Source organism: Pelodiscus sinensis, unplaced genomic scaffold, assembly GCF_049634645.1.
Source record: "Pelodiscus sinensis isolate JC-2024 unplaced genomic scaffold, ASM4963464v1 ctg89, whole genome shotgun sequence".
Taxonomy (NCBI): Eukaryota; Metazoa; Chordata; order Testudines; family Trionychidae; genus Pelodiscus; species Pelodiscus sinensis.
Genome location: NW_027465862.1, coordinates 265,869 through 278,985, shown reverse-complemented (window position 1 = coordinate 278,985; position 13,117 = coordinate 265,869). Strand labels below are relative to the sequence as shown.

The 13,117-nt window shown below is 70.6% G+C and overlaps 1 protein-coding gene across 2 annotated transcripts in view; it reads right to left on the bottom strand.

Annotated features, from left to right (window-relative positions):
- The window catches only part of GCKR (glucokinase regulator), a 67,407-nt gene that overhangs the window by 7,142 nt on the left and 47,148 nt on the right, over positions 1-13,117 (bottom strand). The window contains exons 13-15 of one of the 2 annotated variants that reach the window (XM_075915729.1): positions 11,314-11,393; positions 10,599-10,695; positions 4,097-4,269 (exon numbers count right to left, since the gene is read on the bottom strand). In XM_075915729.1, coding sequence (XP_075771844.1) covers positions 4,097-4,269; positions 10,599-10,695; positions 11,314-11,393 — 350 coding nt within the window. The remainder of the gene's footprint in view (positions 1-4,096; positions 4,270-10,598; positions 10,696-11,313; positions 11,394-13,117) is intronic. The other variant, XM_075915730.1, reaches the window with a different exon arrangement.

Sequence of the window (13,117 nt, the reverse complement as noted above, 5' to 3'; positions counted from 1 at the left end):
GCCGGGCTGAGGGGTGGGGGATACGGGCAGGCTGCGGGCTTGGCGGCCGGGCTGACGGGTGGGGGATACGGGCAGGCTGCGGGCTTGGCAGCCGGGCTGACGGGTGGGGGATACGGGCAGGCTGCGGGCTTGGCGGCCGGGCCGAGGGGTGGGGGATACGGGCAGGCTGCGGGCTTGGCGGCTGGGCCGAGGGGTGGGGATACGGGCAGGCTGCGGGCTTGGCGGCTGGGCTGAGGGGTGGGGGATACGGGCAGGCTGCGGGCTTGGCGGCCGGGCTGAGGGGTGGGGGATACGGGCAGGCTGCGGGCTTGGCGGCTGGGCTGAGGGGTGGGGGATACGGGCAGGCTGCGGGCTCGGCGGCCGGGCTGAGGGGTGGGGGATACGGGCAGGCTGCGGGCTTGGCGGCCGGGCCGAGGGGTGGGGATACGGGCAGGCTGCGGGCTTGGCGGCCGGGCCGAGGGGTGGGGATGCGGGCAGGCTGCGGGCTTGGCGGCCGGGCCGAGGGGTGGGGATACGGGCAGGCTGCGGGCTCGGCGGCCAGGCCGAGGGGTGGGGGATACGGGCAGGCTGCGGGCTTGGCGGCCGGGCTGAGGGGTGGGGATACGGGCAGGCTGCGGGCTCGGCGGCCGGGCTGAGGGGTGGGGGATACGGGCAGGCTGCGGGCTTGGCGGCTGGGCCGAGGGGTGGGGATACGGGCAGGCTGCGGGCTTGTCAGCTGGGCCGAGGGATGGGGATACGGGCAGGCTGCGGGTTTGGCGGCCGGGCCGAGGGGTGGGGATACGGGCAGGCTGCGGGCTTGTCAGCTGGGCCGAGGGGTGGGGATACGGGCAGGCTGCGGGCTTGGCGGCCGGGCTGACGGGTGGGGGATACGGGCAGGCTGCGGGCTTGGCGGCTGGGCCGAGGGGTGGGGGATACGGGCAGGCTGCGGGCTTGGCGCCTGGGCCGAGGGGTGGGGGATACGGGCAAGCTGCGGGCTTGGCGGCTGGGCCGAGGGGTGGGGATACGGGCAGGCTGCGGGCTTGGCGGCCGGGCTGAGGGGTGGGGGATACGGGCAGGCTGCGGGCTTGGCGGCCGGGCCGAGGGGTGGGGGATACGGGCAGGCTGCGGGCTCGGCGGCCGGGCTGAGGGGTGGGGGATACGGGCAGGCTGCGGGCTTGGCGGCCGGGCCGAGGGGTGGGGATACGGGCAGGCTGCGGGCTTGGCGGCCGGGCTGAGGGGTGGGGGATACGGGCAGGCTGCGGGCTTGGCGGCCGGGCCGAGGGGTGGGGGATACGGGCAGGCTGCGGGCTCGGCGGCCGGGCTGAGGGGTGGGGGATACGGGCAGGCTGCGGGCTTGGCGGCTGGGCCGAGGGGTGGGGATACGGGCAGGCTGCGGGCTCGGCGGCCGGGCTGAGGGGTGGGGGATACGGGCAGGCTGCGGGCTTGGCGCCTGGGCCGAGGGGTGGGGGATACGGGCAGGCTGCGGGCTTGGCGGCCGGGCCGAGGGGTGGGGATACGGGCAGGCTGTGGGCTTGGCGCCTGGGCCGAGGGGTGGGGGATACGGGCAGGCTGCGGGCTTGTCGGCCGGGCCGAGGGGTGGGGATACGGGCAGGCTGCGGTCTTGGCGCCTGGGCCGAGGGGTGGGGGATACGGGCAGGCTGCGGGCTTGGCGCCTGGGCCGAGGGGTGGGGGATACGGGCAGGCTGCGGGCTTGGCGGCTGGGCCGAGGGGTGGGGGATGCGGGCAGGCTGCGGGCTTGGCGGCCGGGCCGAGGGGTGGGGATACGGGCAGGCTGCGGGCTTGGCGGCCGGGCCGAGGGGTGGGGATACGGGCTGGCTGCGGGCTCGGCGGCCGGGCCGAGGGGTGGGGATACGGGCAGGCTGCGGGCTTGGCGGCCGGGCTGAGGGGTGGGGGATACGGGCAGGCTGCGGGCTTGGCGGCTGGGCCGAGGGGTGGGGGATACGGGCAGGCTGCGGGCTTGGCGGCTGGGCTGAGGGGTGGGGGATACGGGCAGGCTGCGGGCTTGGCGGCCGGGCCGAGGGGTGGGGGATACGGGCAGGCTGCGGGCTTGGCGGCTGGGCGGAGGGGTGGGGGATACGGGCAGGCTGCGGGCTTGTCAGCTGGGCCGAGGGGTGGGGATACGGGCAGGCTGCGGGCTTGGTGGCTGGGCTGAGGGGTGGGGGATACGGGCAGGCTGCGGGCTTGGCGGCCGGGCCGAGGGGTGGGGATACGGGCAGGCTGCGGGCTTGTCGGCCGGGCCGAGGGGTGGGGGATACGGGCAGGCTGCGGGCTTGGTGGCCGGGCCGAGGGGTGGGGGATACGGGCAGGCTGCGGGCTTAGCGGCCGGGCTGAGGGGTGGGGGATACGGGCAGGCTGCGGGCTTGGCGGCCGGGCCGAGGGGTGGGGGATACGGGCAGGCTGCGGGCTTGGCGGCCGGGCCGAGGGGTGGGGATACGGGCAGGCTGCGGGCTTGGCGCCTGGGCCGAGGGGTGGGGGATACGGGCAGGCTGCGGGCTTGGCGCCTGGGCCGAGGGGTGGGGGATACGGGCAGGCTGCGGTCTTGGCGCCTGGGCCGAGGGGTGGGGGATACGGGCAGGCTGCGGGCTTGGCGCCTGGGCCGAGGGGTGGGGGATACGGGCAGGCTGCGGGCTTGGCGGCTGGGCCGAGGGGTGGGGGATGCGGGCAGGCTGCGGGCTTGGCGGCCGGGCCGAGGGGTGGGGATACGGGCAGGCTGCGGGCTTGGCGGCCGGGCTGAGGGGTGGGGGATACGGGCAGGCTGCGGGCTTGGCGGCTGGGCCGAGGGGTGGGGGATACGGGCAGGCTGCGGGCTTGGCGGCTGGGCTGAGGGGTGGGGGATACGGGCAGGCTGCGGGCTTGGCGGCCGGGCCGAGGGGTGGGGGATACGGGCAGGCTGCGGGCTTGGCGGCTGGGCGGAGGGGTGGGGGATACGGGCAGGCTGCGGGCTTGTCAGCTGGGCCGAGGGGTGGGGATACGGGCAGGCTGCGGGCTTGGCGGCCGGGCCGAGGGGTGGGGATGCGGGCAGGCTGCGGGCTTGGTGGCTGGGCTGAGGGGTGGGGATACGGGCAGGCTGCGGGCTCGGCGGCCGGGCCGAGGGGTGGGGATACGGGCAGGCTGCGGGCTTGGCGGCCGGGCCGAGGGGTGGGGATACGGGCAGGCTGCGGGCTTGGCGGCCGGGCCGAGGGGTGGGGATACGGGCAGGCTGCAGGCTTGGCGGCTGGGCCGAGGGGTGGGGATACGGGCAGGCTGCGGGCTCGGCGGCCGGGCCGAGGGGTGGGGATACGGGCAGGCTGCGGGCTCGGCGGCCGGGCCGAGGGGTGGGGATACGGGCAGGCTGCGGGCTTGGCGGCCGGGCCGAGGGGTGGGGGATACGGGCAGGCTGCGGGCTTGGCGGCCGGGCCGAGGGGTGGGGGATACGGGCAGGCTGCGGGCTTGGCGGCTGGGCTGACGGGTGGGGGATACGGGCAGGCTGCGGGCTCGGCGGCCGGGCCGAGGGGTGGGGATACGGGCAGGCTGCGGGCTCGGCGGCCGGGCCGAGGGGTGGGGGATACGGGCAGGCTGCGGGCTTGGCGGCTGGGCTGACGGGTGGGGGATACGGGCAGGCTGCGGGCTTGGTGGCTGGGCTGAGGGGTGGGGATACGGGCAGGCTGCGGGCTCGGTGGCTGGGCTGAGGGGTGGGGATACGGGCAGGCTGCGGGCTCGGCGGCCGGGCCGAGGGGTGGGGATACGGGCAGGCTGCGGGCTCGGCGGCCGGGCCGAGGGGTGGGGATACGGGCAGGCTGCGGGCTCGGCGGCTGGGCCGAGGGGTGGGGATACGGGCAGGCTGCGGGCTTGGTGGCTGGGCTGAGGGGTGGGGATACGGGCAGGCTGCAGGCTTGGCGGCTGGGCCGAGGGTGGTCAGTGCTGGTTGGGGTGGTCCAGCCTCGTGGCAATGAGAGTGGCCCAGGAATGCCCAGTGCCACTGCCGGGCCGGGCCCTCCCTTGCCACGCGCTAGCTAAGGCTGAGGGCTCCCCAGCCTGGCCCCTCTGGCCATGCCAGGATGCAGCCTGAGCCCAGTGGCACACTGTCTGGTTCCCACAGCCAGAGCCCCGCACTCACCGGCAGGTACTGCCCCACCGTGGCGTGAGAGAGCGCTTGGACGTGCGGCGTCTTCTCCTTCACCTGCACCACCAGCTTCTCCACCTCCGTCAGGTCGTCTGAAGGCCGGAGGGAGCATGAGACAGGCAAGTCTCTCGGCAATGCAGAGCCATGGGCAATTTGCCATCGGCCTGCTGCAGAGGCCACAGAAACCCAGAGCTTGGCCCGCCCGCCTGCCGTCTGTCGCGCCCTGGGCGCCAGGGCCGCGAATGGGCAGAGTGCAGCCGTTCCCTAGCCTGCCTCCTGAGCACAAGGGGACAGCATGGCAGTGAAAGGGTGTTGCTAGTGTGTGGGGGGGGAACGTCGTACAGGCCACCCAGATGGCCTTGGAAATCAGAGCAACAGCCCTAGGATGAAACCGAGCAGTGCCGAGTGCACGGCCATGCTCCTTGGGACGCACCCCACCCTGGTTGCTGGGAAGGCGTCCAGGGGATGGGATGGAGCAGGAGAGAGATGCGGGCGTACTGGCTGATGGCAGGGTGCCACAAGCCGCCAGTGTGCTATGGCTTACTAACGGCTAGTGCACGGCTGGGATGCACCGCACAGCTACAGACAAACCGTGTCCGGTAAGGACAGGGACATGCTAGTGCCATTGGCGAGACTTCTGGGCTCCCGTGTGGAACAAAGATGGATTCCCACCGGGCCCGGTGCAGACAAGGGCCCCTCGGATCAAGGAAGGGAAACCTGCCTGTCCTGTCCCGTTCCTCACCCTTCCCAGGTAACCACCCGTTCAGCAAACAGAGGCAGAGACCCACAGCAAGAGGCCAAGGGGATCGATCGCTCAGCAGGGGAACAAAAGCTCCTTCCTCCCCCTCCCGGCGAGCGCTGACGCCTTCCCTCAGTGCCTGGCGATCGCTGACACCTTCCTCCCCCTTCCAGTGAGCTCCTACGCCTTCCTCCCCCTCCCGGCGAGCTCCTACGCCTTCCTCCCCCTTCCAGCGAGCTCCTACGCCTTCCTCCCCCTCCCGGCGAGCTCCTACGCCTTCCTCCCCCTCCCGGCGAGCTCCTACGCCTTTCTCCCCCTCCCGGCGAGCTCCTACGCCTTCCTCCCCCTCCCGGCGAGCACCAACGCCTTCCTCCCCCTCCCGGCGAGCTCCTACGCCTTCCTCCCCCTCCCGGCGAGCTCCTACGCCTTCCTCCCCCTCCCGGCGAGCACCAACGCCTTTCTCCCCCTCCCGGCGAGCTCCTACGCCTTCCTCCCCCTCCCGGCGAGCTCCTACGCCTTCCTCCCCCTCCCGGCGAGCTCCTACGCCTTCCTCCCCCTCCCGGCGAGCTCCTACGCCTTTCTCCCCCTCCCGGCGAGCTCCTACGCCTTCCTCCCCCTCCCGGCGAGCACCAACGCCTTCCTCCCCCTCCCGGCGAGCTCCTACGCCTTCCTCCCCCTCCCGGCGAGCTCCTACGCCTTCCTCCCCCTCCCGGCGAGCTCCTACGCCTTCCTCCCCCTCCCGGCGAGCACCAACGCCTTTCTCCCCCTCCCGGCGAGCTCCTACGCCTTCCTCCCCCTCCCGGCGAGCACCAACGCCTTCCTCCCCCTCCCGGCGAGCTCCTACGCCTTCCTCCCCCTCCCGGCGAGCACCGACGCCTTCCTCCCCCTTCCGGCGAGCTCCTACGCCTTCCTCCCCCTCCCGGCGAGCTCCTACGCCTTCCTCCCCCTCCCGGCGAGCACCAACGCCTTCCTCCCCCTCCCGGCGAGCACCGACGCCTTCCTCCCCCTCCCGGCGAGCACCGACGCCTTCCTCCCCCTCCCGGCGAGCACCGACGCCTTCCTCCCCCTCCCGGCGAGCACCGACGCCTTCCTCCCCCTCCCGGCGAGCACCGACGCCTTCCTCCCCCTCCCGGCGAGCACCGACGCCTTCCTCCCCCTCCCGGCGAGCACCGACGCCTTCCTCCCCCTCCCGGCGAGCACCGACGCCTTCCTCCCCCTTCCAGCGAGCACCAAGGCCTTCCTCCCCCTCCCGGCGAGCACCGACGCCTTCCTCCCCCTCCCGGCGAGCACCAACGCCTTCCTCCCCCTCCCAGCGAGCACCGACGCCTTCCTCCCCCTCCCGGCGAGCACCAACGCCTTCCTCCCCCTCCCGGCGAGCACCGACGCCTTCCTCCCCCTCCCGGCGAGCACCGACGCCTTCCTCCCCCTCCCGGCGAGCACCGACGCCTTCCTCCCCCTCCCGGCGAGCACCAACGCCTTCCTCCCCCTCCCGGCGAGCACCGACGCCTTCCTCCCCCTCCCGGCGAGCACCAAGGCCTTCCTCCCCCTCCCGGCGAGCACCAAGGCCTTCCTCCCCCTCCCGGCGAGCACCAAGGCCTTCCTCCCCCTCCCGGCGAGCACCAACGCCTTCCTCCCCCTCCCGGCGAGCACCAACGCCTTCCTCCCCCTCCCGGCGAGCACCAACGCCTTCCTCCCCCTTCCGGCGAGCACCAACGCCTTCCTCCCCCTCCCGGCGAGCACCGACGCCTTCCTCCCCCTCCCGGCGAGCACCGACGCCTTCCTCCCCCTCCCGGCGAGCACCGACGCCTTCCTCCCCCTCCCGGCGAGTGCTGACGCCTTCCCTCAGTGCCTGGCGAGCGCTGACACCTTCCTCCCCCTCCCGGCGAGCACCGATGCCTTCCTCCCACTCCCAGCGAGTGCCAACGCCTTCCCTTTGGGTCAGACCGAAGGTCCATCTAGCCCAGTATCCTGTCTGCCGACAGTGGCCAGCACCAGGTGCCCCAGAGAGGGTGGACCGAAGACAGTGATCAAGCGATTTGTCTCCTGCCATCCCTCTCCAGCCTCTGACAAACAGAGGCCAAGGACACCATTTTATCCCCTGGCTAATAGCCTTTTATGGACCTAACCTCCATGAAATTATCTAGCTTCTCTTTAAACTCTATTATAGTCCTAGCCTTCACAGCCTCCTCTGGCAAGGAGTTCCACAGGTTGACAACACGCTGTGTGAAGAAGAACTTTCTTTTATTAGTTTTAAACCTGCTCCCCATTAATTTCATTTGGTGACCTCTAGTTCTTCTATTTAGGGAACTAATAAATAACTTTTCTTTATCGGCCCTCTCCACACCACTCATGATTTTATAGACCTCTATCATATCCCCCCTCAGTCTCCTCTTTTCTAAACTGAAGAGTCCCAGTCGCTTTAACCTCTCCTCATATAGGACCCGTTCCAAACCCCTAATCATTTTAGTTGCCCTTTTCTGAACCCTTTCCAAGGCCAAAATATCTTTTTTGAGGTGAGGAGACCACATCTGTACGCAGTATTCAAGATGTGGGCGTACCATACCCGGCGAGCGCCGACGCCTTCCCTCACTGCCCAGCAAGCGCCTACGCCATCCCATAGCACCCGGCGAGCGCCTACGCCTTCCCTCACTGCCCAGCAAGCGCCTACGCCATCCCATAGCACCCGGCGAGCGCCTACGCCTTCCCTCACTGCCCAGCAAGCGCCTACGCCATCCCATAGCACCCGGCGAGTGCCTACGCCTTCCCTCACCGCCCGGCGAGCGCCTACGCCTTCCCTCACCGCCCGGCGAGCGCCTACGCCTTCCCTCAGCGCCCGGCGAGCGCCTACGCCATCCCATAGCACCCGGCGAGCGCCTACGCCTTCCCTCACTGCCCAGCAAGCGCCTACGCCATCCCATAGCACCCGGCGAGTGCCTACGCCTTCCCTCACCGCCCGGCGAGCGCCTACGCCTTCCCTCACCACCCGGCGAGCGCCTACGCCTTCCCTCACCGCCCGGCGAGCGCCTACGCCTTCCCTCAGCGCCCGGCGAGCGCCTACGCCTTCCCTCAGCGCCCGGCGAGCGCCGACGCCTTCCCTCACCGCCCGGCGAGCGCCTACGCCTTCCCTCAGCACCCGGCGAGCGCCGACGCCTTCCCTCACCGCCCGGCGAGCGCCGACGCCTTCCCATAGCACCCGGCGAGCGCCTACGCCTTCCCTCACCGCCCGGCGAGCGCCTACGCCTTCCCTCAGCGCCCGGCGAGCGCCTACGCCTTCCCTCAGCGCCCGGCGAGCGCCTACGCCTTCCCTCAGCGCCCGGCGAGCGCCTACGCCTTCCCTCAGCGCCCGGCGAGCGCCTACGCCTTCCCTCAGCGCCCGGCGAGCGCCTACGCCATCCCATAGCACCCGGCGAGCGCCTACGCCTTCCCTCAGCGCCCGGCGAGCGCCTACGCCTTCCCTCAGCGCCCGGCGAGCGCCTACGCCTTCCCTCAGCGCCCGGCGAGCGCCTACGCCTTCCCTCACCGCCCGGCGAGCGCCTACGCCTTTCCTCAGCGCCCGGCGAGCGCCTACGCCATCCCATAGCACCCGGCGAGCGCCTACGCCTTCCCTCACTGCCCAGCAAGCGCCTACGCCATCCCATAGCACCCGGCGAGCGCCTACGCCTTCCCTCAGCGCCCGGCGAGCGCCTACGCCTTCCCTCAGCGCCCGGCGAGCGCCTACGCCTTCCCTCAGCGCCCGGCGAGCGCCTACGCCTTCCCTCAGCGCCCGGCGAGCGCCTACGCCTTCCCTCAGCGCCCGGCGAGCGCCTACGCCTTCCCTCAGCGCCCGGCAAGCGCCTACGCCTTCCCTCAGCGCCCGGCGAGCGCCTACGCCTTCCCTCAGCGCCCGGCAAGCGCCTACGCCTTCCCTCAGCGCCCGGCGAGCGCTGACGCCTTCCCTCAGCGCCCGGCGAGCGCTGACGCCTTCCCATAGCACCCGGCGAGCGCCGACACCTTCCCTCAGCGCCCGGCGAGCGCCTACGCCTTCCCTCAGCGCCTGGCGAGCGCCTACGCCTTCCCATAGCACCCGGCGAGCGCCGACGCCTTCCCTCAGCGCCCGGCGAGCGCCTACGCCTTCCCTCAGCGCCCGGCGAGCGCCGACGCCTTCCCATGGTGCCCGGTGAGCGCCTACGCTTTCCCATAGCACCCAACGAGCGCCTATGCCTTCCCATAGTGCCCAGCGAGTGCCTACGCCTTCCCTCAGCGCCCGGCGAGCGCCTACGCCTTCCCATAGCACCCAGCGAGCACCTATGCCTTCCCATAGTGCCCAGCGAGTGCCTATGCCTTCCCTCAGCGCCCGGCGAGCGCCGATGCCTTCCCTCAGCACCCGGCGAGCGCCGACGCCTTCCCTCAACGCCCGGTGAGCGCCAATGCCTTCCCTCAGCGCCCGGCGAGCGCCAACGCCTTCCCTCACCGCCCAGCGAGCGCCTACGCCTTCCCTCAGCACTCGGCGAGCGCCTACGCCTTCCCTCAGCGCCCGGCGAGTGCCAACGCCTTCCCCCAGCACCCGGCAAGTGCCGACGCCTTCCCCCAGCACCCGGCGAGCGCCGACGCCTTCCCTCAGCGCCCGGCGAGTGCCGACGCCTTCCCCCAGCACTCGGCGAGCGCCGATGCCTTCCCTCAGCGCCCGGCGAGTGCCGACGCCTTCCCTCAGCACTCGGCGAGCGCCGACGCCTTCCCTCAGCGCCCGGCGAGCGCCTACGCCTTCCCTCAGCGCCCGGCAAGCGCCTACGCCTTCCCTCAGCGCCCGGCGAGCGCCTACGCCTTCCCTCAGCGCCCGGCAAGCGCCTACGCCTTCCCTCAGCGCCCGGCGAGCGCTGACGCCTTCCCTCAGCGCCCGGCGAGCGCTGACGCCTTCCCATAGCACCCGGCGAGCGCCGACACCTTCCCTCAGCGCCCGGCGAGCGCCTACGCCTTCCCTCAGCGCCTGGCGAGCGCCTACGCCTTCCCATAGCACCCGGCGAGCGCCGACGCCTTCCCTCAGCGCCCGGCGAGCGCCTACGCCTTCCCTCAGCGCCCGGCGAGCGCCGACGCCTTCCCATGGTGCCCGGTGAGCGCCTACGCTTTCCCATAGCACCCAGCGAGCGCCTATGCCTTCCCATAGTGCCCAGCGAGTGCCTACGCCTTCCCTCAGCGCCCGGCGAGCGCCTACGCCTTCCCATAGCACCCAGCGAGCACCTATGCCTTCCCATAGTGCCCAGCGAGTGCCTATGCCTTCCCTCAGCGCCCGGCGAGCGCCGATGCCTTCCCTCAGCACCCGGCGAGCGCCGACGCCTTCCCTCAACGCCCGGTGAGCGCCAATGCCTTCCCTCAGCGCCCGGCGAGCGCCTACGCCTTCCCTCAGCACTCGGCGAGCGCCTACGCCTTCCCTCAGCGCCCGGCGAGTGCCGACGCCTTCCCCCAGCACCCGGCAAGTGCCGACGCCTTCCCCCAGCACCCGGCGAGCGCCGACGCCTTCCCTCAGTGCCCGGCGAGTGCCGACGCCTTCCCCCAGCACTCGGCGAGCGCCGACGCCTTCCCTCAGCGCCCGGCGAGTGCCGACGCCTTCCCTCAGCACTCGGCGAGCGCCGACGCCTTCCCTCAGCGCCCGGCGAGTGCCGACGCCTTCCCCCAGCACCCGGCGAGTGCCGACGCCTTCCCCCAGCACCCGGCGAGTGCCTACGCCTTCCCATAGCGCCCGGCGAGCGCCTACGCCGTCCCTCAGCGCCCAGCCCCTCTCACCATCCAGCGTGAAGAGGAAGAGAACGGTGTCGAGCTCTGTCAGCGATGGGAGAATCAGCTTCCCAAACTCCTCCTGGGAGAAAGCAAACTGCGGGCCCTGCCCGAGCAAGGAGCCAGTTGTGCGTCACGCCACGTGGGCTCCGCTGCCCTCCCGCTCCCCCAGGCACTGGGGTTAATCCCCTCCTCCATTGGACGCCATCGGGAATCCCCCTCCCCGCACTCTGCTCCCCGCCTGACGCCAGAGCCCAGAACCCCCAGAACCCCACTAACACCAGGTCCTGATCCAGAGACCCCCCCACACACACACCTTGAGACCAGACCCTCATCCTGCCTGGCATCGGGCTCCACCCCATCCCTGAGGCTGGGACCTGCTGACTCCCCTCTGCTCCCCCACACCAGAGCGCGGGGGGCTCTGCCCATCGCCCGGGGGGGCCCTGGGAACCAGGGACCTAGGCACACAGCACCCGCTCAGCGCCCACCCCATTCCGCAGCACATGTCCCAGGCCGTCCCCCACCGCCCACCAGGCTACGGGTCCACCTCACACAAGCCCCGACTCGGGGCCAGAGCTACCCCAGGACTTACCCAGGAGGAGGTCTCACCTTCAGCTAGACCTCCCAAGCCCGTCCTGCCAGACAGGGCGAGTCTCAGTTCCCAGAGCCCCCGCCCACAAACCCGGCTCTCCCCATGCAGCCCGACCCAGGCCTTGGTCCTCACCTGCACTTGCACCTGCTCGGCCTCCTTCTTCAGCATCTCACTGGGGTCACCTAGCAGGATGCCGCGCACGTCGCTGGAGCCTGTGCCGCAAACAGGACAGCAAGTTAGTGCCACAGACGCAGGGGGCCGGGGCTGTGAGCCAAGGGTCTTGGAGCAGGAAACCTGGAGCTGCGGGCCAGGGCCCTTGGAGCAGGAAACCCGGAGCTGCGGGCCAGGGCCCTTGGACAGGAAACCCGGAGCTGCGGGCCAGGGCCCTTGGAACAGGAGACCCGGAGCTGCGGGCCAGGGCCCTTGGAACAGGAAACCCGGAGCTGCGGGCCAGGGCCCTTGGAGCAGGAAACCCGGAGCTGCGGGTCAGGGCCCTTGGAGCAGGAAACCCGGAGCTGCGGGCCAGGGCCCTTGGAGCAGGAAACCCAGAGCTGTGGGCCAGGGCCCTTGGAACAGGAGACCCGGAGCTGCGGGCCAGGGCCCTTGGAGCAGGAAACCCGGAGCTGCGGGCCAGGGCCCTTGGAGCAGGAAACCCAGAGCTGCGAGCCAGGGGGTTGCCTGGTGTCTGGGTCTGAACTGGACAGTCCAGGATTTGAGCTTTCTGTTCGGGAAACCAATGGAGAGAATAGAACAGTCGGTCTCTTCTAACTGAGATGCAGTGTCGATTGGGAGGTCACGTCCCTGGGGCCCCTTGCTTGTAACCCTCCTTCACCCTCCCCACCTGGTAGCCTCTGGACATTTGCACTTCCCAGGCCTTTGGTAGCCCTTCTGCTCCTCTAGGCTCGCCTAACCGTGCATGCGTGCGTGCAATATCTCACACCAGGTGCCTGAATTAGCCTAATGCTCTTAGCTGACTCTGGGACTTTTGGGGTCTCAATTAGCCTGGAGTAGCCTTTGTTTTAATTACTCTGGGAATGAGACCCCACGTGTTGGACGTTCGCCAGTAACTCTGGGAACAAGGCCCCACATGTTGGACGTTTGCTGCTAACTCTGGGAATGAGACCCCGCGTGCTGGATGTTCACTGGTAACTTTGGAACTGAGATCTCGCATATTGGCTGTTTGCCGGTAACTCTGGGAACGAGACCCCGGGTGTTGGCCATTCGCCGGTAGCTCCGGGAACGAGACCCCGGGTGTTGGCCGTTCGCCGGTAGCTCCGGGAACGAGACCCTGGATGTTGGACGTTCGCCAGTAACTCCGGGAACGAGACCCTGGGTGTTGGACGTTCGCCGGTAACTCCGGGAACGAGACCCCGGGAGTTGGATGTTTGCCGGTAACTCCGGGAACAAGACCTCGGGTGTTGGACGTTCACCGGTAACTCCGGGAACGAGACCCCGGGAGTTGGACGTTCGCCGGTAACTCCGGGAAGAAGACCTCGGGTGTTGGACGTTCGCCGGTAACTCCGGGAACAAGACCTCGGGTGTTGGACGTTCGCCGGTAGCTCCGGGAACGAGACCCTGGATGTTGGACGTTCGCCGGTAACTCCGGGAACGAGACCCCGGGAGTTGGACGTTCGCCGGTAACTCCGGGAACAAGACCTCGGGTGTTGGACGTTCGCCGGTAACTCCGGGAACGAGACCCCGGGAGTTGGACGTTCGCCGGTAACTCCGGGAACAAGACCTCGGGTGTTGGACGTTCGCCGGTAACTCCAGGAACGAGACCCCGGGAGTTGGACGTTCGCCGGTAACTCCGGGAACGAGACCTCGGGTGTTGGACGTTCGCTGGTAACTCCGGGAACGAGACCCCGGGTGTTGGACGTTCGCTGGTAACTCCGGGAACGAGACCCCGGGAGTTGGACGTTCGCCGGTACCTCTGCCT